General features: G+C 43.5%; 1 protein-coding gene across 5 annotated transcripts in view; it reads left to right on the top strand.

The window, feature by feature from the left end:
* The window catches only part of PLCH2 (phospholipase C eta 2), a 339,924-nt gene that overhangs the window by 194,556 nt on the left and 119,606 nt on the right, over positions 1–25,762 (top strand). For 4 of the 5 annotated variants that reach the window (XM_081016003.1, XM_081016004.1, XM_081016006.1 and 1 more), the window contains one exon: positions 24,482–24,628. In XM_081016003.1, coding sequence (XP_080872129.1) covers positions 24,482–24,628 — 147 coding nt within the window. Of the gene's footprint in view, positions 1–15,889; positions 16,239–24,481; positions 24,629–25,762 lie in introns of those variants that run through there. The other variant, XM_081016007.1, reaches the window with a different exon arrangement.

Raw genomic sequence — 25,762 nt, 5'->3', positions numbered from 1 at the left:
AGGAGCAGGGACCGAGCAACGGAAGCTCACCCCGTCACGGGGATTCGAACCGCCGACCTTCTGATTGGCAAGTCCTAGGCTCTGTGGTTTAACCCACAGCGCCACCTGTGTCCCTTAGCATTCTGTACTGCACTGCAAAATTCAGAGCACGAGTTTTGAGGGATGGCTGTGTTTCAGTTCCTATAATGTTTCAGAAAGTGTGAATTAGGCAAGTTTGCCTTCGAATGAGAACCCTACTGACAAGTGTTCTTCTCACCTCTGCATATACATTCAATTACCTGCCACCTCCTGAGTCAGTCTGTTCCACTGTCAAGAAGATCTTCACATCAGAAAGTTCCTCTTAATGTTTAGCCAAAATCTACTTCCCTGCTATTTCCACGCATTGATTCTAGACCCGCTCTTTTGAGAAATGGAGAACAATCCTTCTCCATCTTCCTCTTGAGAGCTTTTCAGATAATTTGAAGACCACTATCATGTCTCTCCTTAATCTTTTCTTCTTCAGCCTGAAAAAAAATTCTTTAAAAAAAAACCAACTCATTTAAAATACGGTGCCCAGAAACTGATACAGTGCTCCAGTGTGGTACAGTGTGGTCTACCCTGCTGTAGTTTTGACAAAACATAGACTTCTCTTTAGAAAATAACTTGCGATGTTGTATGCATTATCTATTATTGTTCCTCCTATTAAAACACACACACCTCCTCTTTTCACTAAATAGAACTTGAAAAAAAGAGAGCTTTTCTTAACCAGACATCTTTGTAATTCTTAGTTTGGTTCATGCAGATATTTTGAGATGCTTGGAGGTTGAATGGCTTATATAGTCTGCAAAGCTGAAATTGATGTATATATTATTTTAAAAAAGGGAAACAGCTTAAAACAACAACAACAACCAGGAGCTGAAGTGAATGCAAAATACTCAGAATGTTCCCCCACCCCCAGTTTCTTTATTTTAATAGCTTGAGGACATATTGAATAAAGAGGCTGGTGCTTAATTGCTGAGGATTATTAGCATATGTTTGCATTTTAAAAGCAACCATCCCGGAGGCCCAGAACAAAGGAAGGGTTTTTTTAGAAGTGTGTGCATATTGGGGATGGACTAAATGTTTTCTTAATTGGTTAAGTGAATGTAAAATCTACAGATGAACTATTTTAGGAGTCTCTTGGAAAGAAAGCCACCTGGGAATATAAAATGGGAAGCAATGCTTTTTATCAATCCTCAGACTGCAGACCCCCAAGTGGCTGGATGTGAATTTAGTTGGCTGGGCACTTCTCAGAAAGTATGGGCATGTTGGCTGCGTTCCAACGTTGTGTCAAACCATGGTTTTCAGCCACCACTGAAAAGGCCCTTTTTTGTGATGCCACCTCCCCAAAGGGCCTCAGATGATGATCACAAGGACTGGGCCATTTCATATGGGGAGAGGGGGTCCTTGAGGTATTGGTGTCCTGAGCCCCATAAAATGCATATGAGAACAGCAAAAGAGATATGTATTTATGAATATTTAGAGAAACCCAGGGATGTATCTAATGCTAGTCCCACTCAGAGCAGATTCATTGACGTTAATGGACATGTCTACCTTGGGTTTGTCAATTTCAGTGGGTCTACTTTGAGTAAAACCTGGCTGGATCTCTCTCTCTCTCTCTCTCTCTCTCTCTCTCTCTCTCTCACACACACACACACACACACACACACAGTTTAACACCAATGTGATGTAACACAGGAACTGCTGCAGACCTGGGGTTTTGTTTTGCTTTTCCATTAGAAAACCCAACCTAGCAGGTTGTTTTGAATTATTCCTGTGACCTCAGCCCGGTAACTCTATAGGTCTTCTCTTGTTCAACAATGGGCTTCCTCTGTCCCAGTAAAGGACGGCGGCTTCGTTACCTGACCTACTTGGTCGCCAGCAATGTAGGCTAATTCTCTCTAATCCTGAGCAATTAAGTGGGCAGCAGGAATGCTTGGGTAGCGTGCAAGGAGAGGTTGGTAAGGCAGAAAGAATCAATGTGTCTTCGGAACTGAAAGGCTTCCCTATAGGGAACTTCACTGTTCTATCAGATCTCTGTTAGCTTCCTTACATGAAAGCCTGTGATGCCCAGTGATTAGAGCAGGGGTGGCTAATATATTTTCAGGCCAAACTGTGAGTTGGTCACCCCTCTGATGGCAATATGCCAGTGGTGGGTGTTGCCACTGTGTGTACACTTGCCTGCACTCATGCAATACTTACAGCACACATATAGAGACCACATAAATAAACACAGGCAATCAGCCATGCACAAACAAACAAACAAACAAACAAACAAACACAAACACATAGCAGTGCTGGGGGCTAGGGAGACCAGACATACAGACTGGTAGGCAGGCTGACTGCCAGAGGAGGCAGGCCCAGCATTTTTGGTCTCCATTACAGTGCAGGAGAAGGAGGCCCTTCTACTTGTCCAGCATGGCAACAGGGAGGAAGAAGAAAGCTATCCGAAGTCCTTCTTGCCTGTTTCTCTTTCTGGTGCAGTGCTGTTGTGGGAAGATTTTATTCCTCTGGAAACGGGAAGGAGAGCACTTTCCTGTTTCCTGAGATCTTGCAATGGTGCCACACCAGAGGGGCAAGAGGAGTCTTTGCCATGTTAATGAAGGCAAAGACACAGGGTTTTAAGAGGGCTGATGTTGCCTCTATAACATTGTAGTAGGAACACTAAACCCCAGTAAAATAGGATGCATGTGTACTGTATATCTCCCAGATGTACTACAAGCCCAAGAAAACCCCTCACCTCCAGCACGACCACCAGATCTGTTGCTGTCCTGCAACAGCACAGGTGTCATTACACAACAGATGAAACATGTACGAACAGTTTTTGAAACTTCTCTTCTTTCTTTATGTTCCAACGCCCACTTATTTTGATTCAACACCCCCTCACTTGCAGCAGAGGCTACTACCACCCTCCTGGATCATTCCAATGCCCCCAGGGGGCAATACCACCCACTTTGGGAAACACTACTTTCCCAAAGTAAAGGGACGCGGGTGGCGCTGTGGTCTAAACCACAGAGCCCAGGGCTTGCCGATCGGAAGGTTGGCAGTTTGAATCCCCGTGACGAGGTGAGCTCCCGTTGCTTGGTCCCAGCTCCTACCAACCTAGCAGTTCGAAAGCACGTCAAAGTGCAATTAGATAAATAGGTACCGCTCTGGCGGGAAGGTAAACGGCGTTTCCGTGCACTGCTCTGGTTCGCCAGAAGCGGCTTTGTCATGCTGGCCACATGATCTGGAAGCTGTACGCCGGCTCCCTCAGCCAATAAAGCGAGATGAGTGTCGCAACCCCAGAGCCACCGACGACTGGACCTAAGGTCAGGGGTCCCTTTACTTCAGACAATATTCCCAGGGTAACTCTGTCTAAGGATGCATTTTAGCTTATCTTCAGATTCCCTGGTCTCTTGCATAAATCTTGCTCAGGGTTTTCTCTGCAGCGCTCAGATATACTTTGGAACTTGGTGAAGTCAACAGTTCATGAAAAAAAGAAAGTACTGAAAGAGCCATTTCTGTTCAGCTCTGCTTAATGTTGCTGGGTTCACAGATACTTTGGAAACTGCACAAGCTTTGCTTGAATGCAAGGTCCTCCAACTCTGAGGTTGTGGAAGAAGCAGAATCTTCTGAACAGCTGTGCCATATGGATGGTGCACTAAGCTCCCTAATAAATCCATGCTCAAGGTTTAAGTTGCTCATCTTCCCAGTGACAGGTGGGGGTATGTGTGCCTTGTTTACTCCCCTTCCCTGTGTTTGCCTGCATTCACCCTTGTACCAGAGGCTGATGACTTCTAACTGTGTCCGATTGACATAGTTTATGCCACATGTAGAGTGCCTCCTCTGATTGACCAATGAAGTTGAAGAAAAGGCTAGTTATATTGAGGGGAGAGAGCTGCAGCATGGTTGTAGAACAATGTTTCCCAAACTTGGGTCTCCAGCTGTTTTTGGACTACAACTCCCATCAACCCTAGCTAACAACAACAGTGGTCAGGGGTGATGGGAATTGTAGTCCAAAAGCAGCTGGACACCCAAGTTTGGGAAACACTGTTGTTAGAGGATATATGTTGGAAACAAAGCTCCCCTGAGTTGGTCCCTGTCATCTCCTGTTAAAAGAGTATGAGGGGAAAACTTTTTATTTATTTCATTAAATATATATACATACTGTTGGAAGTGCAGCAGCAGGGCTCATTCATTTTTTAACTCAGGGGTTAATTCTGTTCTCACTGTTAGTCAGCTACCCAAGATAGGGTGAAGGTGTTGCTTAGCAACCAGTCTGTGTGGCTGATCCTTAGTGAGGTAGAACATGGCTGTGTAGATCTGAGGTAGTTTTTCCACGCTGGACTTAGTCAAATGTCTCCCTGCTATATACAAGACCAGAAGGAAGGAAGGGAAAAACAAACAAACCTTGTTGTTTCTTTCTACCCAAAATATGCACTGTTTTTCTTCAATTTCGTCAGAATTTATTTGCTCTCTGGACTCCATCTGCACTATTTCAGTGACTTTGCTAACATATACCATCCACTTGTATGAAATATCAAGGCAGTAGACAACAATAATATACAACTACAATAAAACATACAATACCAATACCATGCACAATAATCACAAAATTACTGGTTCATCTTTTTAAAACAATAATTCATCACATAAAAAAAAAATCACGTGAGATCTGATAGTTAGCTGTAAGGATCTTCGAAGACATCAAGAAGGGGGTATTGTCATCTGGCTCTTGTGCCATGGAGAGGTCACTTTGGTGCTGCTAACACAGAGAAAACAACATGGGAGGCAGCAGTTATGAGTTCCTGGTCTCTGCAGCCACAGCAGGTGCTGTGATTCTCGATTTCTCATTTTATCACTGCTAAGTTCCCTTGCCCACATTTCTTTTAAAGCCCTCATGAAAATTCACTTATGCTGTACATGTGCTTGCAACAAGTCCTCTTGACACAAGGCTTTTTTCCACAAACATGCACCTTTTTAAAAATGCACTTTCTTGTAACGGATACATTTTCCTACACATTGTTTCATTGCAGAACTGCATCGTGCAATCCGGAGAAGTGCGGATTTTGAAGGATCGCTGTCCTGTTTTGAGAAACAAGCATTAAAAAACGAACCCAGTGTCTCCTCCCTTTCCTATTAACTACCCAATGTGTCTAGCCTAGTACATATGGCTACAGTGTGGTCATGCACACCAAAGATTAACTCAGCACACTGATGAGGTGCTAGAAGACTGATCCCTTGAGAGGTCAATTAGAGAACAGTGGGCCTATCATATTTTATAGCCACGGGCAGCCATGTAGCCCTACTCATTAAGGCTTCAGGAAGTCAATATAGCAAGCGCGTGTCCCTTGCATCATCTCTTCATGGATACAGCTGCATTTGGCATTTAGTTGGATGGCTTGAATTTCAAATCAGCCTCATAGAGAGGGTCACTTTGAGAAGTGATGGGGAGAGCTGCAGCTGGATCATCCTGAAGCAGAGTTCTAATTCTTTCTGAGGATGCAATGCTTCAGACTGCAGCAAGAACTTTAATAAACCCCCCTCCCAGTTTCACCCAGAAAGGAACTGAATGCAATGAACAAAACAGAGGGTATTTTACAATATTTTAAGGCAAGTTATCATGCCCACCTTTACTAACAGCAACAATGGTGAACCCCACTTTTTTTTTTTAATAAACAACCCCAATGACAATGACAGTTTCTTGGACGAGCAGGTCAAAATGGGGACAGCATTAAAGAAATATCAGCTAGAAAAAGTAAGATTCAGCTGGTTTACATGCTTGATCCCTCTCTCTTTTTTGTTTCGAATTGCAGCAGACTGAAAGCTATCACACCAGGTATTATGGCTTCACTCTAGCCTTTCTCCTTGACATTCGATTTTGGTCTTTGGATATTGTGGGTGTGTCTAACTATAAGACCTACTCAGAGTAGGCTCACAGAGATTAATGGGTCTTTGGTAGTGATAGCCATTAAATTCAGTGGGCCTACTCTGAGTAGGAATAGCATTGGGTACAACCCCAAGGAAGATGTACCGCACTTTTCTGTCTATACGACAAGTTTTTTTTATTGAAAAAAATATGCTAAAAATTGGGGGTCGTGTTATACAGGGATAGTGCATAGGGGGGACATGCGATTGGTTGCTGCCGCGAGATTGTCAGTGGCTATTAGGCGTGTTATTGGTGGCTGTGGCAAGGGCTTGCGTTGATTTGCTGTCGCTGCGGCAGTAGGGCGTGCGATTGGTGGCGTGGGGACAGACGATAGGTGGCTTTTCCGATGCATGCGAGTGGCAGCGTAGGTCAGGCGAGTGAACAGTTTTCAGCACCCCCCCAAAAGCTCAACAACTATGGGCAATCCCCCATTTTTTTTGTTTGGTGTCCCCCCAAATAGGGTGTGTCTTATAGACAGGAGTGTGTTATACACGGAAAAATACGGTATTTCTTTTTTTAAAAAAATGATATTTATTGAAATTTCAGAAACAAAAAATTACATAATTAAAAATAAAAGAGACAAGTAAAAATATAGAAAAAAAAGAGAAAAAACATACAAAATACAAAGTATAGAAAAAAAAAGGAAAAACACTTAAAAACAAATTAATCCTTCCGTATCTTACATTTCATTTCCTTGCTTCCCTGACCTCCTCTCACCTCCCTTTTTTGTATTCCAGTTCAATTGGTTAATTCAGCAATTCCTTTCCCTCTTTGTTTTTGTCTTAGTCCTTTAACTTAATATATTATAGCTTTAGATTCTCACCTATTAACCATCCATTTTTACATACACCTTTATGACATTGCTGCTATAACCACTTAACTTCATTCTGACATCATTCTAACATTCATTAATTTTACAATATTTCTGTAAATAGTCTTTAAATTTCTTCCAATCTTCTTCCACCGACTCTTCTCCCTGGTCTCGGATTCTGCCAGTCATTTCCACCAATTCCATGTAGTCCATCACCTTCATCTGCCATTCTTCCAGAGTGGGTAGATCTTGTGTCTTCCAATACTTTGCAATAAGTATTCTTGCTGCTGTTGTAGCATACATAAAGAAACTTCTGTCCTTCTTTGGCACCATTTGGCCGACCATGCCCAGGAGAAAGGCCTCTGGTTTCTTCAGAAAGGTATATTTAAATACCCTTTTCATTTCATTATAAATCATCTCCCAGAAAGCCTTAATCCTTGGGCACGTCCACCAAAGGTGAAAGAATGTACCTTCAGTTTCTTTACATTTCCAACATTTATTGTCGGGCAAATGATAGATTTTTGCAAGCTTGACTGGTGTCATGTACCACCTGTATATCATTTTCATAATATTCTCTCTTAAGGCATTACATGCCGTAAACTTCATACCTGTGGTCCATAACTGTTCCCAGTCAGCCATCATTATGTTATGTCCAACATCTTGTGCTCATTTAATCATAGCAGATTTCACCGTTTCATCCTGTGTATTCCATTTCAACAGCAAGTTATACATCTTTGACAAAGTCTTAGTTTTGGGTTCTAACAGTTCTGTTTCTAATTTTGATTTTTCCACCTGGAAGCCAATTTTCTTGTCCAAATTGTATGCCTCCATTATCTGATAATAATGAAGCCAGTCTCGCACTTTGTTTTTTAATTTCTCAAAACTCTGCAATTTCAGTCTATCTCCCTCTTGTTCCCAGGTATTTCACTTTCTTAACCACTGTTAAACCTGTCTCATTCTGAAACCTCTCACTCTCCATCGCAGTTAAATTTTTCTCTAAGACCTTTGTTTTTAACTTATTCAGTTTAAATCCTGCGACCTGACCAAATTCTTGAATCAGTTCCAAAACCCTTTTAGTACTAGATTCTGGCTCCTGTAACGTCAATACTAAGTCATCTGCAAATGCTCTCAACTTGTACTGTTTAGCTCCGACTTGTATACCTTTAACCAACTGGTCCCTTCTAATCATATTCAGCAGAACCTCCAGGACCGATATAAAAGGCAATGGGGAGATTGGGCAACCTTGTCGTGTCCCTTTTTCTATCTTAAATTCTTCCGTCACCACGTTATTTACAATTAATTTAGCCTTTTGTTCTGAATAAATTGCACTTATACCGTTTTCAAAACCGTGGCCTACCCCCATCCCTGTAGGTTGTTCTTCATAAAACTCCAAGAAATGTTGTCAAAAGCTTTCTCCGCGTCCACAAATATCAAAACTGCCTTAGTATTTATGTTCACTTGTAATTTTTCTAAAATATTGATTATGTTTCTCACATTATCAGATAGATGTCTGCCCGGGAGAAAGCCTGCTTGGTCTTTATGTATCTCTTCCACTAGAAATCTTTTTAGTCTTTTAGCCAAAATGTCTGCAAAGATTTTGTAATCCACATTGGGCAATGATATGGGGCGGTAGTTCTTAAGCTGGGTCTTTTCAGTCTCTGTTTTCGGTACCAGTGTAATATACGCTTCTTTCCACGACTCTGGTGCCCTTTTTCCACCCATTATTTCGTTACAGACTTCTTTTAAAGGTTGTACTAGCCATTCTTTTAAAGATCTGTAGTATCTAGAAGTCAGTCCATCCGGTCCTGGAGATTTACCTAGTTGCATATTCTGAATGGCACCTTCTACCTCCTGTTCAGTTATTTTATAGTTCAACATTAATTTATTTTCTTGAGAGATTTTTTGTAATCCATTTGTTTTCAAAAATCGGTCTACGTCAATTTCTTTCTGTGGCCCTTGTGTATATAGTTGTTTAAAGTACCTCTGGAAACAGTTTCTAATCTCAGCTGGGTTCTGTATATTCCTTCCTTCCACTTCTAAATTTGTAACAGTATTTAATTTTTGTCTTTTTTTCATTTGCCAAGCCAATAATTTCCCACATTTATTAGCCGACTCAAATGTCTTTTGTCTCATTTGTTTAATTTTCCATTCTATCTCCTGATTCATCATTTTCATATATTGTACTTGATATAACTTTATTTCTCTCAATATCTCTTGCGACTTTGGTTTTGCTCTCAATTTCTTTTCACTTTCCTTTATTTTCTCCAATATTTTATCCTTCTTTTAATTTTGGATTCTCTTCTTTAATGCATTCTGTTGTATCAAGAACCCTCTCATAACAGCTTTGCTTGCGTCCCAGATTACTCTTTTTTCAACATTGGTGTTCATATTTATCTCAAAATAGTCTCTCAAGGTTTTTTGGGCCTACTTAATCACTTCTTCATCTCTAAATAAGGTGTCATTCATCCTCCATCTGAAGGAACCGGTTGGTGTTAGTTTCATTTCCATCTTAACAGCCTTATGGTCAGAGCAGGTTTTTGGGCAGATTTCCACTTTTCTTATCTTTGGTGTCATTCCTCTAGTTACCCATATTTGGTCAATTCTTGTCCATGTCAGTTTGGCTTCAGAGAAGAAGGTTCCCTCTCTAGCCAAGGGATTCTTTGTTCTCCAAATATCGACTAAGTCCAAGTTGTCTGTCATCTCAAAAAAGGTTTTCGGTAGTCTACCATCCTTAGTGACTACCTGTCTTTGTGCCTTGTCCATGTGTGTAGATACCACTCCGTTCATATCTCCCATCAAAATCACATTATAGTCCAAATAGTCCATCAAGATCTCATGCAGCTTTTTAAAGAATTCAGATTTTCCCTCATTTGATGCATAAACTCCTACTATTAAAAATTTCTCTCCTTGTATTTGAATTTCAATTGCCACAAATCTTCCTTGGTCACCTTTGAAGATAAATTTCGGTAATAGTCTCTCCTTTGCATAAATCACTACTCCTCTTTTTTTAACTTTATCCGAAGAGATAAATTCCTGGCCCAGTCTTTTATTGATCAATACTTTCCTGTGTAGCCTTGTTACATGTGTTTCCTGTAAACAAATCAAGTCCAATTGTTCCTTTTTTAGTAAATGAAACACAGATTTCCTTTTCTGAGGGGAGTTCAGACCGTTACAATTCCAGCTTAGTAGTTGCAGAGCCATGATGTAGTTACTTTACTTCTCCTCCAACTGCACCAAGTGCTTGTTCCTGTTCTGTAGGTGGTATCACCTTCTCCAGGCGGTCTCTTAATTCAAAAGGTAGTTTTGGTATGTCTAAAGTTCCTCTTTCTAGTATTCCTGGCTCTTCTCCAGCTTCTTTCTGCAGGTCTTCACCGTGGTCTCTCAAAAATCTTACTTAGTCGTCCTCTGATCTTATTTTTATCTTTCTTCCTTTGAAACTAAAAGAAAGGCCTTGGGGGACTTCCCACCTAAAGATGATTTTGTTGTTTCTCAGCAGGGCAACCAAATCTCTGTAATTGGACCTAAGGTCCAAAAGATATTTCGGAATGTCCTTAAATATCTCCACTTTTGACTGGTGTATTTCCAAAGTCTTCTGGAAGTGCAGACTCAAGATTTTGTCTCTCTCCTCTTTTGTTCGGAGGGTGATCAAACAGTCTCTCACCCTGTTCTTCTTCCCTCCTCTTCCAAGCCTAAAAGCACTCACTATCTTGAAGTTATCCTTCTCCAAATCTGGGTTCCAAAAGTCTGCAAATTCCTGCGTAAGAAAATCAATCAAGTTGTCTTTCTCAAGTTCAGGTACAGCCCTGATCCTTAAATTTCTTTGCTTCTCCTTCAATTCCATCATAGACAGTATTGACCTATGGTCTTCAAGTTGCTTGTGTATCGGTGGTAACTTCTCTTCTACAGCAACTGCTATTTCCTTTGCTTCTTCAGCTGTCTTTCGGGTCGAAGTAGATTCCTGTAGCAATTTCTCAATAGTTTCTGTGTTAGTATTTACCTTCTGTCCCAAATTGTTAATGCTTGTGGTATTTTGATCAATTTTATTTGATGCTTCAGCTACTTGTTTACTTAATTTTTCCAAAGATTCATTAATTTTGCCAAGTGCCTGAGCTAAAACATCTTCGGATGCCATTCCTTTGGGTTTAGATTGTACCAATGCAGCTCCTTTTGGTAAACCAGGAGGGCCAGATGTTGATGCTCTTCGCTGCAGCCCAACGTCTGTGTGAAACACTCTACCAGACCTCGTTGCTTTTTCCTGAAGCAAATCTGTTTTCTCTTTTCCATTTGCCATAACAGTCTAGATAATACTCAAGGTCAGTCCCACGATCAGAGTTTGTTATGAAGTGGAAAATTCTCCTGGCCCAGTTGTGATTGTAACAATCTCAAACTTCCTCTAGGGGGACACAGTAATAGGCAACAGTTGTTACCTTAAAATAAATATCCTTTTTCTTTTAATCCCCCAACTCACAAAATAGACGACAGTTTTAATTTCAGTTAATTTCCAGTTACTTTGAAACCAGGGGAAGCCTGCCAGAGATATTGTATCTCACTTGTATCAGACTCGCGGAGTTAGCTGTCAAAAAGTACTTTCACCAACAGTGCATTTCACAGTACGGCATTCTATTTTTCATTGGCAGTCCATTCGCAGGTTTAAGCGGTGGATTCTTAGCTTCCTTTTCTCTCTTTTTACAGGAAAATACAGTTCAGACCTTTCCCCCCTCCTCTCCTGCAGTCAAGGGGGGAAATCGCTTGTTTTAGATGATAGAATTATAGTCTTTTTCAAGCGTCTTTCAAGGTTTTAGCTTACAAGTTCATTGCTTTCCTCTATTTACAAAGAACGGAAGGCAGACTTCCTGTTTATGCCTCTCCGCTTCGGTATCCAATTACTTCTTTTTCCCCCTCCTTTATTTCCCAAATTAACCTACTCACGGATCGTTGTTTTGTAGCCAAATTGTCACAGGAAAAAGGTAGCGCTCTCCGGTAACGGCTGTGTGGCTTCGCTCCACGGAAGAAGCAGTTGACTCACAGCACTGCGCCGCTTCCCCGCTTCACTCCGGAACCCGTAGTCGGGCTCCTTTGCAAGTTGGGGGGGCGCAAAAGGTGCCCGCCGAGTCCCACGGTCACAGGCTTCACCCGCCTGTGATTTTTGAAGGGTCCCCGCTTCGCCATAGCGGTGCAGACCCGATTCCCACAGAGCCGGTCCCCTCCGAGTCAGAGGGAATCCGCCATTACCGATGGCGCCACCCCGGAAGTCCTCCGGAAAAATACGGTATTTCATCAGGCAAGGCTTCATCTGAAGACATCTCAGTTTGAAGTGAACTCAGGGCTTTCCACACAAAACCTGGGCATTCCAGAAGAAGAAGGAGAAGAAGGAGAAGGAGAAGGAGAAGGAGAAGGAGAAGGAGAAGGAGAAGAAGAAAGAGAAACTATTATTTATTATTCAATTTACATCCTGCTACTCATCCAAAGGAGCCCAGGTTGTAAACATGTCAATACAGTTAAAACTCCTAAAAGCAGTTTTTTTAAAAAAATAATAGTGACATTTTGTGTATTTGTAAAGTTAAGAAGCCATATAGATACATACTGTTTCTGCATGTTGGCCAGAAACTCAAGGAGCATAAGCAAAGGTCTCAATCAAGCCTCTATCCCCCCCCCCCAAAAAAAAACCTGGACTGCACTGCAGGGGGTTGAACTAGATGAACCTAGGAGTTCCTTCCAACTCTACAATTCTATGACAAGGAGGGAGATGTACCATAGGTTTGTACCAGCCCCAGATAAAGGATGCAGCAGAATTGCATCCGCTGTGGCATTGTGTTGCATGCCTCCAGACTGAAGATGAATGGCACTTTTGCATGTCTGTACTAGTTCCACATTAAACCTGTGGGTTTTTAAAAGTCCTCCCAAAATACATATTTAAAAGTGTGTGTTACTGCTGTTTAGATGCATATTTTGATATGTTTAACCTGCCAAGCAATGGCACAGTGTCTCTCAGAATGTGGAGAAGTGCAGTGTTTGGTTGATCATTAAGTTAGTCCAAGAGGTACAGGTCTGGTCACTGGTTGTAGGAGCATGCAGAGATCAAATTGTTCAAAGCATCTTTACTCCACACACCATTGCTTCTCAAATTAGGAGGCTCTCAATAGAATGTCTACATGCAGGGGCAGTTCATTGTGTTTCACCTCTTTAGGCAAACTGGGAAGTTCTGTCCTGCTATGCTGCCACCACTGCTCCCACCATCACCATACCTGCCACTGCCATCTACACCGCCCACTCTGCTGCTGTGCTCACCTTGTGCTCTGCCACATCTGCCACTGCCAGAGAAGCGCTGCCACCATTGGTGTTGATTTCAGGTGCGATGTCTCCGATTTTGGGTGAGATCTTGCCCCATATTGATTCTGATGCTGGCACTGCTTTTCTGCCACTGGTGTGTACCCATCGGGCGGGGGTTGTTTGCCAGCTCAAGGGCTTCTGCCGCCTGAGGCAGTGGCCTTATCCTGTCTAATGGCTGGGCCAGCCCTGTCTATGTGTGTGTGGCTGTTGTGCTTGCCGAGGATGCTGTCAAAAGAGGTAAGAATAGTAACCACTTGTAATAAGCTTGGGTCCCACTAAGTACTTCAGCTCTTCTCCAGGGAAGAGATCAAAGACGAATTACGCCACGTCTTACCATTGCTCAGCTCACCCCGTTTTTCTTCCTGGCACAATTGCCTACTGCCCTGGCTTCAGCCCCCTTAGGATGAACCAAATGTTAAGATGTATTTGCAGGCGCTGGTAACATGCCAAAGTAATCTTAAGTGTTTCGTTCCTCACTATGCATAAAAGCCAATCACTTGCAACACTGTTTTCATAGGGCTTACTGAACATATGCTACTTTTGATTTTGGAGTAGAAACTCAGAATTCTGGCAGAGTTCTGCTCCCCTCCGTCCCCCCTAAATTAGATGCAAAATTACTGTATTTTTTTGCTCTATAAGACTCACTTTTTCCCTCTAAAAAGTAAGGGGAAACGTGTGTGCATCTTATGGAGCAAATGCAGGCTGCGCAGCTATCCCAGAAGCCAGAACAGCAAGAGGGATTGCTGCTTTCACTGCGCAGTGATCGCTCTTGCTGTTCTGGCTTCTGAGATTCAGAATATTTTTTTTCTTGTTTTCCTCCTCCAAAAACTAGGTGCGTCTTGTGGACTGGTGTGTCTTATAGAGTGAAAAGTACGGTAGTTCAAAACCCCACCTATTCTTATACTATTCAACAGGAATATTTTGCCTTGCTTTTTATCCCTTGACACCATTCATACATGGATATGTGCTTGTTGCTTCCTCACCTCCTGAATTTGTCACGAATCCAGCCCTCCCACCTCAATCAGGGATCACACTAAAATGCTGGCATGTTTATGTCACTTCATCACCATGAGTTAGGCTTGGCTCATAATGTCGATGTCTCTGAAGGCAAGAAAGAATGAATAAGTGAATGTTTTACAAGTAGCTTGAGCTCATTTCAACTCTCTTGCAGAATGTACCTTGAACACTGAGGTTATTTTATTAATCCCTCTTAAGGATATATATGTGTGTGAATTCTAGAGTGTGGGGAGCCTTAAGGAGACAGAGCAAAGTGTTATACAAGTTCCACATACTGAAGTGCCCTTCATTTGTGCAACCATGGGTCTTTTTTCCTGGACCACATTCTACAAGTGTTCCTCTGGAGTCCCAGGGGTCAGCAAACATTTTCAGCAGGGGGCCGCTTCACTGTCCCTTAGACCTTGTGGGGGGCCAGACTATATCTTGAAAAATTAAATAAAATTCCTATGCCCCACAAATAACCCAGAGATGAATTTTAAATAAAAACACACATTCTGCTCATGTAAAAACACCAGGCAGGCCCCACAAATAACCCAGAGATGCATTTTAAATAAAAGGACACATTCTACTCATGTAAAAACATGCTGATTCCCGGACCGTCCGCAGGCTGGATTGAGAAGGTGATATGGGCCGGATCCAGCCCCTGGGCCTTAGTATGCCTACCCATGCTCTGGACAGTACCACACATTACATGCCAAACTTTCCCTCCCCTCTCCCCTGGCAGAATTTGGTGAGTTTTAGCCAAACTCTTTACATGTCCCTTGAAAATTCTCGCATGTTTTGCCCAAGCGACAGCATCTACATTTGCCTTCAAATTTCAATTTCAGCGAAAAGGTGGATGGCAAAACACGAGATGTCATCCTATTATGCCTGGGATATCCATCCAGGTCAGTTGGGCACATGCAGTCTGAGAGAGACTGGCAGAGAAATCAAAAACAGAGCCTCTTTTCTTCTCTCTGGTCTCATTTTCCTGCAGCCACACTGCCTGCGCATGCACACACACACTTTAAATCCCTTGAATGGATAGGGCAGAAGCTACGGCTTTGGGATTAGTGTATATGCAGGATTTAGCATTTCAAGCAAACATGTGTTGCTCGAGCTGGATTGCGGATTGCTTTTTCTCTTCCTCCTCTTGCCGGATTGAAAATGTTCCTCTAAAGATGCTGATTAAGCAGTTCAGACTCGAGCAAGAAGGCAAGAAGATGGTTTAAAAAGGATACCTTTTGGTTTGGTACGTATAGTCATCGTCGACATCTTCTTTTTAAAGTATACAACAGTATAGCGATAAGAGGACGAGACTCTCAGCTGCCTAGATGGATTTGAATTGGCATTCAGAGCCCTCTATGGCCCTGGCACGGAGCAGAAAGAACCTCTCGTCGGAAGTGCAAAAGCAGGCATAGGAAATTCATTCGGATTTCAAGTGCTCTCTCAGAGCAGCATGCCTGTAGGGGTGGACTCTGAGCGGTCAAAAGGGGAAGCAGGATGCAGAAGGGGCAGCTGTGGCTTGAAGTAACAGCACCCAGAGCTCGCCGTCAACCAGTGACGATGGGAGGAAATCTAACGCCATGAATCAGAGGCCTTCCTTTTCCATCACCCCAACTGCCACGTTGCCTCTCAGGGGACAAATAATAATGGAGGCATCTCACCTTCCACCCCAACAACGTCTTAAGTGAGATCTTAATTTTTTAATTTTTATTTTTTTGAGCGCCTCAAAGTGCTAATGACTTAGATTAGCAAGAAAACAATCTCAGAGTTTGTCTTCCAGCCTTGCGGAAGGACGGAGGGAGGCCGGAGACTGAAGCTGAGAAATTGGCTGTGACTGAAAATAGCCTAGAACGACGTCTGACTTTTAATTCACAAGTAGAATTTAGCAGTCTGAGGGTTGGGTTTTCTTTTCTTTTTTATGCTTTATATTTTTGTACATGCCCTTCCACCGGAACCTTGTATTTGCCTGATCTGAGCCTCTTGGATGTGAGGCAGAGAAAAAAACAACCCTTGCGCTGAACACAGAAGCGGCCTTGTCCTCCAAAATGGAACTCTCCAGAAGTCCTTTGTTCCAGAACAAGTTTTCGGTTGCCCGCCTGGCAGAGGAGTTTTTCTGGATTGGAGGCAGCATAGTAGCCACTCCCAAATGGAAAATGGGCCAGATGGGTAAGACTGCAAACCTGCACACATCCCTGTTCTGCTCAAGACAATAACGTCTTAAAGGCTTTGGGGCTTAAGTGGTATTTAATGACAGCTTTGTCTATTTGTAGTTGTGGGAGGGGGTTGTATAAAGTGAGATGTATCCTCAGGCTATAGTCGTTCTGCTTCTTCAGTGATGTATCCAGTGTGGTGTAGTGGTTAGAGTGTTGGGCCAAGACTTGGGAGGACAGGATCCAAATCCCCACTCAGCCATGAAGCTCACTGGGTGACTTTGGGCCAGTCACTGCCTCTCAGCCTAACCTACATCACAGGAGTGTTGTGTGGTTTAAACGAGGAGGGAAAATGCTTGCCATCTTGAGCTCCTTGGAGAAAACGTTGGTATATGTGCAGTAAAATAAAAAATAAAATAAAATTGTTGGTTGTTAGAGAAGATGTTTCAAGAACATTTTGGCTTAGAACATTTGACCTACAGTTCAGCTAGTTTGGCATCTATACCATAGATACAGATCTTGCCAAACATTGTCCAGCTTTCTTGGTTAATTTCCGGTGAGCATTTCAACAAGTGCTCACTCCCTAGCCTCAGTTTCCAGAACGTTAACTGCGCCTCTGGTGCAAAAGCTTTTTTGCTTTTTGTTATACAGTCCCCAGACTGTACAACAAGCCCTACAAGCTTCACTGCAATGTGATTTTTTAAATACATGATTTAGGGATGGATGTGAACAGGAGTCCCCCCCCCCCCATGACCAATTGCATCATGGTGAAGAGGGGAGGGAGATTTTTGTTGGGATCACAGCTATAGAGGAGAGAGCAAGACCTCCTCTTCCCATCTACTGTGGTCCCAAAGAAAAGGTCGTCTCCTGCCATGCTTCGTGTTTAGATTAAAATAAACCAGGTGTGGTTGCTAATCACCCATTTAGAGTAATGCTGGGGTGGAGAATCTGTGGCCCTCCAGATGTTGTTCAGTTCCAGATTCCATCAGCCCCAGCTAGCATGACTAGTAGTCAGGGTGAAGGGAGCCATAGTCCAGCAATAGCTGGAGGATCACATATTCCCCATCCCTGTGGAAATGTCTACTTTGGCCCTGAATGAAGTTGGGTTGGCCATAGTAGTGTCACCACACATACAGCGGAGTGGGGAGGGGGGTAGGGAGGAATCATGCTACTTAAATAAAAATGCCAAACCCTATTCTATGCAGGAAAACTTACATTGGAGGTTTTTTGACAATGAACCCCCCCCCCCCCATTTTTCCAGTTCTACATTTCCCAGGTGGGTCCAGGAGAGACTCCTACCTGAAATCTTGGAGAGCTGCACACATTAGATTAGATTAATTTAATTTCTATACCTCTTAACAAAAAGATCTCTTAAGTGGCATACAGAAAACAGAAGCAGCAACAGGTAACTTAAAATGTTACAAAGATATCATTACATATAAAAATGTTACATTAATACAGAGCTACTGATACACAGACCATGACCAATTTACATGCGTCTGATATGTGCGCGGCCACTCAAGCGTACATCCCAGCAACCCGGAAGTGGCCCGAAAAGGGGGCAGAATGGGGTGGGGCATCACACCCGATTACCCAGAATGCAACCCCCCTGCAAATCAGGGGGTGCCTGTACAGTGGTACCTTGGAAGTTGAACGAAATCTGATCTGAAAGTCCATTCAACTTCCAAAACATTCAGAAACCAAGGCGCGGCTTCCGATTGGCTGCAGGAAGCTCCCGCAGCCAATCAGAACCTGCGGAAGCAGCGTTGGACATTCGGGTTCCAAATAACGTTCAAAAACAGGAACAATCATTTCCGGGTTTGTGGCATTCAGAAGCCAAAACTTTTGACTCACAAGGCGTTCTGGATCCAAGGTACGACTGTATATGAATCACTATCAATTCGTTTTCCTCCCGACAAACCCTCCCTCTTAGCCTCTGTGTTCTCACCCAGGACCCACACAAACTGTCAGCTCACCCACAAAAGTTTCATAACAAGAAAAGTTCCTGGAAACAGTAGTTTCCTGCTCTGGTCTTGCTTTTTATGGGCAGGTCCAAGGTGGGTGGTACTTCCTCAGGCTGCCCACAGCTGTGTCCCATTCTGTACTCTCCACACCCAATTCCAGGTGCAGCAAGTTTGTTCAGTTTCCCAGGGGAGGGTGGGTCCAGAGGATGGGAAAAGGGTCTCCCTCCACTCAGCTCTTTCTTCACCCTCTGTCCTCTCCTTCATCTCCAGCTGCAAAGGATGCAGCTCAGAATTTCCTGCAGGATGGGTCTTTAGCTAGGATGGTCTCTGGCCTCTTCATCATCCTCAGCCTTTGTAGTTGGAGTCAGCCAGGATCCTGCCCTCAGAGGCCAGGTGGAAAAAGGCCTGCAAGTCAGGAAGCAGGTCTATCCAGGACTCACAGCCAAGATGAGCTCGAGGGACCAACGTCTGACTTGGTAGAAGGAAACTTGCGACATTTCTATCCTTGCTGTGGAGAGCATTCCAAAATTTTGTTATCACTGGATAAGGGAGTTTGTGTTACTGGACTGTGGATCTCCAGCAGCTGCAACCTACAAGCAAAGTGACCATGTAAAGACAGGGTTCTTATGCTTTTTTAATTGTCAAGAGTCCTTGCAGTAGTTTAATGTTTTGTGTTGAACTGGGTCGTGGGAATCATGGTTTCAGATCCCAGTCCAGACTTGATGCAAACTGGCTCATCTGGGCATATTGTGCTGCTCATACTGTGTAGGGCTTTTGAGAGGCTTACAGTCTTGCCAGGTGCAGAGGCTTCAGATCCTGGCTCAAATTTTCACTGCGAGCTCCGTGGAGGAACATTGGGAATATAATACACGGCTTGTAAGTGCTAAATAAATCATTGCACGAAAGCGGTGATTTCTGTAAGTGCAAGGAAACCTTTCCTTCGTAGGGGCCAGTTCACGTTAGGCTTAAGCTTCCAATGACTCTGTTCCTCCATTCGATGCTGAATATGTCAGTTTCCCTTTATTAAAAAGAAGTGTGCTTGGGAATTGCTGCCACAGGTTTAGGTGGCTTTCCAAGACCCGTTAATGGAGAAGGAGTCATCTCTCAGTGGCTTGATGGAATCTGCCCACTGAATACCAGTTGCAGGAAAATGCCAAGAGAATTCTGCAGTGTCTTGTGGGCTTCTTGGAGGTGCTGGGTTAGCCACAGTGGAAACAGGGCTTTGTTCTGGTCCAGCTCATACGATGCTGCAGTCATTTGCAGGTGGGACAGTGCCCCACTCATCTCAGCCTGCCCTTAGCCAGCCCCCACCTGCCTACCTTCTTGCAACCACTTCAGGCAACAGCATTGCCTATCAGCTTCCTCCCTCTTAGTCTCAGTGTTGGCCATTGTAGAACTCAGCACGGAGGAGGCAGATGGGGCAAAACTAGAATGTTGGCTCTGCCTGTCATTGGCTCTGGCACCACCTGTTGTTGGTCTCCTTTGCCTTTTGCCCCGGTGGGCGGGCAACAGGCGCCACTGTTGCATGGCAATCCTGCATGCCTAAACCAGTTCACTGTAGCACAGAGAGGAGAAAGCGTGATATGCAGGCTTGGGGGCTATGCAGAGCCTCCATCCTTCCTTCTGGTATAGGGGTTGCTCAAAGGGAAAATGCAGTTTTTGTAAACAGCCTGCAACAGTGATGACACGATGTGTGTGTTTTGTGTCTCGTCTTGGCCAAGGACAGATGTTGGGTGGACAGTACCAGACACCGACAGACAATCCCTTCTGCAATGTGTGCCTTATTCTTCCAGTGAGAAGCAGCCAGTTGCTCAGTGCTGTTTAAGTTCCCAGTATTCAGAAATAAAGCCAAGTCAGCTGTATTCTAGTCACCACCAGGGGCGGGGGCAGGAGAGGAATTTGACCCAAGCTGGTCAGCTTAATATCTGTGAATATCTTTCCCCTTCTATTAACTGTTTTATCAAATTTAACAATGTAAATTAGAAACAATGTGACATATTAGTGGCTAATAAATGAAACATTTCAATGTTCTCTTGTAACAGCTAAAATAATGCTAACAAAACAAAGGTCAGGATTTGGTGTAAAGATAAATCAGTATCCTATGATGTTTTTATTATTTAATTTACAATAGAGTCACAGGCAGGGATGTTGGAGAAACGGAAACAGAAATAGGAGCAGAAATTGCTGATGTTCACTTCCCAATCTCGTGTTCAGAATGGAAATCAGTCCTGCAAATGCAACCAGTACTGTATTTGCTGTTGCTTTGATCCAACAAACAATATCATCCTATTGCTGTTGATTGTAACATTTTAAGAACTTCCCCTCTCTCCCTCTCTCTCTCTTTTGAAGAGTGGAGGTACAAAAAACAAAACAACCCACTGTAAACAATGATTTAGCCTCCAGTTGAGCTGATTTCAGCGAATGGACAAGGGAGTGAAATGAATTAGTACCTCCACAACAGCAAGCATGGCATAGCTCTATGTTCTGATAACCTCATCAGAGCAGCTGATACATAGCTCTTGCTTCAGGAGCCAAAACCGTGGATCTTTGTAGCATCTCTGATTTGCTCTCTGATGGATGCTGGGGTGAGCTGTTGGTCCAGTGGGTTAGCAAGTTCTATCAATAAGATGTTTCTGAAGACTGTTGCTTTAACAGTGTGTCGTTTTTTGTTCCGAGACACAAGTAGCTAATAAATCTTTAAGAAATCAGTGTCATGTACACCTTGGATGAATGCTCCTGTAATGCTTTCTGTGAACACCACCAGCATGGCTGCATTTTGCTATTCTTCTGGTCTTTCTTTGCTTTCATTCTTCTCTGTTCTTGCACCATGAGGCTGATGGAGATGCAAGGAGGCCAAGCTAAGGATCAATAGCAAAAGAGTTCTTTATTGACCACAGGTGGCTTTTATCCTTGCCAAGCCTCATCTGGAGCACTGGCATGTTAGAAGCATACCATGTCCTTTTTAATGGGCCAATTCACTTTCATTTTAAAATGCGGCATTGACTAAAAGCGTAATATGAGCTAGGGCCAGGTAGCGCTGGGCTGTGGGCAGCTTTCCAAGGTGAACCAGGAACTAGTGAGCCACAGCCCTTCCATAAAAAGGCAGGGTTGATACACAAACCCGAAGCCATTGGGCCCTCCTGGAGAGGAAGGCCTATAAAATACAACCTGTTCAGGTAGGGACCTGACTCAACTAAAAGATCTCTTTGGCTCAAATGTGCTTCTAACCTGTTTTTGAAAGGTCTTCTCAAAGAGTGGGCCGGCAGTAAATCACACCGTTCAAAGTTGCATTTAACTCTTTATTAGCAAAAACATGATCTTCACAGACTTGGCTGAGTGTCAAGGCTAATGAGCACAGCATCTCATCCCTGGTAGGGCTTACTCAAATACTGAAAGTCCCTGCCTCCCCAGGGCTTTTTCCAAGCAATTGGAGACTGTGCCTGCATGCAGCCTGCTGTTGCTCCACCCTTTCAGCTCTCTTCTGGTTCTGGGATGGGAGACAAGCGGGGAGGGGAACTTGTCACAGCAGGATGGGAAGACACCTGTGACTCTTTGCCAGCCTGACTCATCTCTGCCTGTTGGCCTCCCTTCTCTGCTTCAGCTTCTGCCTCTGATTCTGGACCACCGACTTTCCCAGCTCACTAAGCCCCATTACCTCTTCAACTTCTGACAACTCTTCCCAGTCTTCTCCCTCTTCTTTCTCTGACCACTCATCGCCATCCCACTACCACTCCTTGGGCTCAGCCTTCTTCCTTTGGGGGTTCCCCAGCTGGTTCCTCCTACAATCCCTCTGCATCCAGCCAGTCCATGACAGGTCTGCAGCTCAATGGTAGGTCATCTGGTTATGCAGAAAGCCCTAGGCCCCTAGGTTCTATTCCCAGCCCTAGGTAGGGCTGAGAAGACCCACTGCCTGAAACCCTGCAGAGCTGTTGCAAGTTGGTGCAGATATTAACTGAGCTGGATGAATCAGTGTTCTGACTCTGCACAGGGCTGCTTCCTGTGTTCTTTGGACTCCCTGGATTAACTCCCACCTTACCTCTGACAGCTGCCTGCATCTCAACCCTGACATCTGGGAATCTTGGCTGTTGTGTGATGATGCCAGTAATAAGAAAGAAAAGTGGAGGCACTTCTAATGGGGACTTACAGTGCGAGCAAATTACCAAAAAAGCAGTAATGGCTACTTTGGAATGAGTGACTTGTGGGATTGCTCAATCGTGCTGAACAAAGCAATTTGGAAAGTGTTGTTAAGGTATCTTTGCCCTCTTGATCCACTTGTCCTGCCACCTTTTCCTGCTCTTTATTCCGTGCGCAAAGCATTAATAACAGTGGGAAAGTGTTATCTGAATCAATACCCACCTTATAACAATGACTCTTGACAGTGAGAAGCGGAGTGTTCAAACCTTCGGGGAGGAGGGAAAGCTCAATTGCATAGTTTTCTATCGTACTGTCAGTCATGTATTCAGGCAGTTTAGCCATAAATGCCAAGCCCCAAATCTCAAATCTGGAGGATTAGAGCTGGACCCGTTCTTTGCAGTTGATGTCTTTGCAGCTAATTCCATAGTAACTGATAATGCCCCCAAGGAACAGAAGCCTTACTTGGGCACAACGCTTGTGTGATGTGGGAAGAGCATGATTGTGGTCCCACTACCCTCTATGTGTTGGAGGCAGTGGAAATGGCGCACTGCCCCATCAATCTCAGCCGGGGGCCTGTCAGCTCCCTTCTTCGTAGTCTCAGTGTTGACCATGGAAGGAGGACTTAAGTAGAAAACGCTGCCCCTTGCCTGTTTCTTTATTTGTGCTGGTGGCCAGAGAATTATAAGCTAAATTTGTGTCTCGGCTCTGAAGGTTCTTTCTGCATTAGTGCGGCTTATAGCGAAAAAAATTACTACCTACCTACTACATTAGTTCACATTTAACAAATGGTGTATGTGGTGGAGGAGGAACTATAGCTCAGCCATAGAGCTTGCATGCAGAAGGTTTCAGGTTCAATCCCCAGCCTCTTCAGATTCCAGTTCACGATCTAAAGCGGTGTTTCCCAAACTTAGTTCTCCAGCTATTTTTTTGAACTACAATTGCCGTCATGCCTGACCACTGGTCCTGCTAGCTAGGGGTGATGGGAGTTGTAGTCCAAAACAGCTGGAGACCCCAGTTTAGGAAACCCTGGTCTAAAACCCTGGAGAGCTGCCACCAACCAGTATAAGCAGTGCAAAGCAAGATGGACCAGTGCTTTGAATGTTTATAAGGCAGTTTCCTATCTATCTTCCAGTAAGTGAATGTGAATGTCATGCAAATCCAAGCATACAAATTCTTATCATCTTACTGGACAAGAAAAAATAATGCATGCAGATGGTGCATCAAAGGTATGGAACAGGCTATAAGTACAATGAAAGCAAGGTATGTTGAAAGTTGAACAAATTAGTGGTGGGGCACTCCTTGTTGGGGACACTGTGCAGTCTAGGGGCGCTGTGCAGCCCTCTCACAATTTTATTTGCTGTATTTGAATAGGCTGCTCAGTTGTATTCTTAATGGATCATAAGACAAGCTATAGACTAATGCACTGGTAAATCACCAAATTGCTTTTCTTCCCAAGAGTAGGATACATTTCCACCAAACATGGATAAAACCACCTTTGGGTGGTTGATGCTTCTAGTGCTTATCTTTTGTGCATTTGCCAGTCTTTGTCCTACCATATTTAAAGTCATAGGCAGAACTAGTTTTGAGTGTTTCTTGTTCCAGCTCTTAATATGCAGTTCTTGCCCAGAATCTGCATAAGTCTTCCATCTTCCTACTCTGGAATTCTTTTCAGCAGCTGGCTGTCTCACACTGAGATGCAGTCAGGATCCAGTGTGCTATGGAACCATGTTGCTGTTAATTTTTAATGCTCTCCCTTCTGTACTAAAAAAGAAAAGTTCTAAAGCAATTTGCCCTGGTGTGTCTTTCTCAATTTCTATATGGTTACCAGAATGCTTACAATAATTCATGTGGCCCATGGGGTGATTCATAGGACCAGACTTCTACACTTTTTTTTTTGCAGCTACTTCCTCCTTCTTCCCTTAACCATGATCACACATAAACATTGTATTGCCTTCAATGCATTTTGGCAATGCGTTCTTTTTAAAACAACAACAACAACTGGATGGCTGGGTTGTTGTAGTTTTGTAGTTTAAGTGTTATCTTATGCATTTTTGGTGTGGTTTTTATACTGTAAATTGTCCTGTGATCCTAGGAATATAAATTCAATTCAATTAATTAATTGTCATTATTTCTTTCTCTCTCATTTTCTCTCTTTGTATAGTGGAAAAATGTATGAGTTCCATGCAAGCTGGTACTCAGATGATCAAACTCCGAGGCAGTTCCAAAGGTCTTGTTCGCTTCTACTACCTGGACGAGCACAAGTCATGCATCCGCTGGAGGCCCTCGCGAAAGAACGAGAAAGCCAAAAGTAAGTGTGCGGTGCACTATGGAGGGGGCTGCCACTCCACTCACATTACTCATTTCTGTGAAAGCATTTTGTTATAGGAATTCTACGGTCATATACATACATACATACATATATATATATATATATATATATATATATATATAATGTTCATAAGTGTACAAGGCAAACACATACATAAGTATATAAACCAAGTACAGTGGTACCTCGGGTTAAGTACTTAATTCATTCCGGAGGTCCATTCTTAACCTGAAACTGTTCTTAACCTGAAGCATCACTTTAGCTAATGGGGCCTCCTGCTGCCGCGCGCCACCAGAGCAGAATTTCTGTTCTTATCCTGAAGCAAAGTTCTTAACCTGAGGTAATATTTCTGGGTTACCGAAGTCTGTAACCTGAAGCGTATGTAACCTGAACCATATGTAACCTGAGGTACCACTGTACTTGAAATAGTACAGGAGAACAATCCTGAAGCCATTTTGACTCTCCCAAATTGACCTCAAATATTTCTCTGCAAGGAGGAAGGAAACGGGGGAAAGCTTTTCAGTTGTCTTTGGACTGTAGGTGTAGGGGCTTACACCTCCCTGTAAATACAGTCTGGCAAGTATCTGTTAAGCTGAGCACACAGAGATTCAGGAAGTATTTACCATCTCAAAGGAATGGCCAGGCTACCCAGAAAAGGCAATCAGATAAGGCATTATCTGGTATCCTGGCAGAAAGGAGAGAAGCAACACACTCAAATTTCTGCTGGGGACCACCTCTTTCTGTGATGTATGTATGATGTTTTGGGGGTGGTCTTGAGCTACAGGGTAGGCAATTTCAAGTGTCTATATAAGAGCTTGCACACCAGTGTTCTGGGTTGCTCTCCTCCCTCCCTGCATGGGGTGAGTGGGGGACCCTGTTGCAACAGTTTAATGAAGATCAGGCTTACTAGCTGCTTTGCTTCTCAATATTTTTTGTTTGGCCTCTGTTATTTTCTCCTACCGATAGAGAACCTACGTAAGGACTATACGGGCTCTTGAATACCCCATATGGGAAAAGGGAACACTTTTTTCTTGCAACAATTTTAATTATACAAGGACTGTTTCAAGGTCCCTGAAACGGGCATTACAGAGCACAGTGATGTTTCTCTCTGGGCAT

The sequence above is a fragment of the Podarcis pityusensis genome (genome assembly GCF_964106645.2).
Source record: "Podarcis pityusensis genome assembly, chromosome: 8".
Taxonomy (NCBI): domain Eukaryota; kingdom Metazoa; phylum Chordata; class Lepidosauria; order Squamata; family Lacertidae; genus Podarcis; species Podarcis pityusensis.
This window is presented reverse-complemented; position numbering and strand designations above follow the sequence as displayed.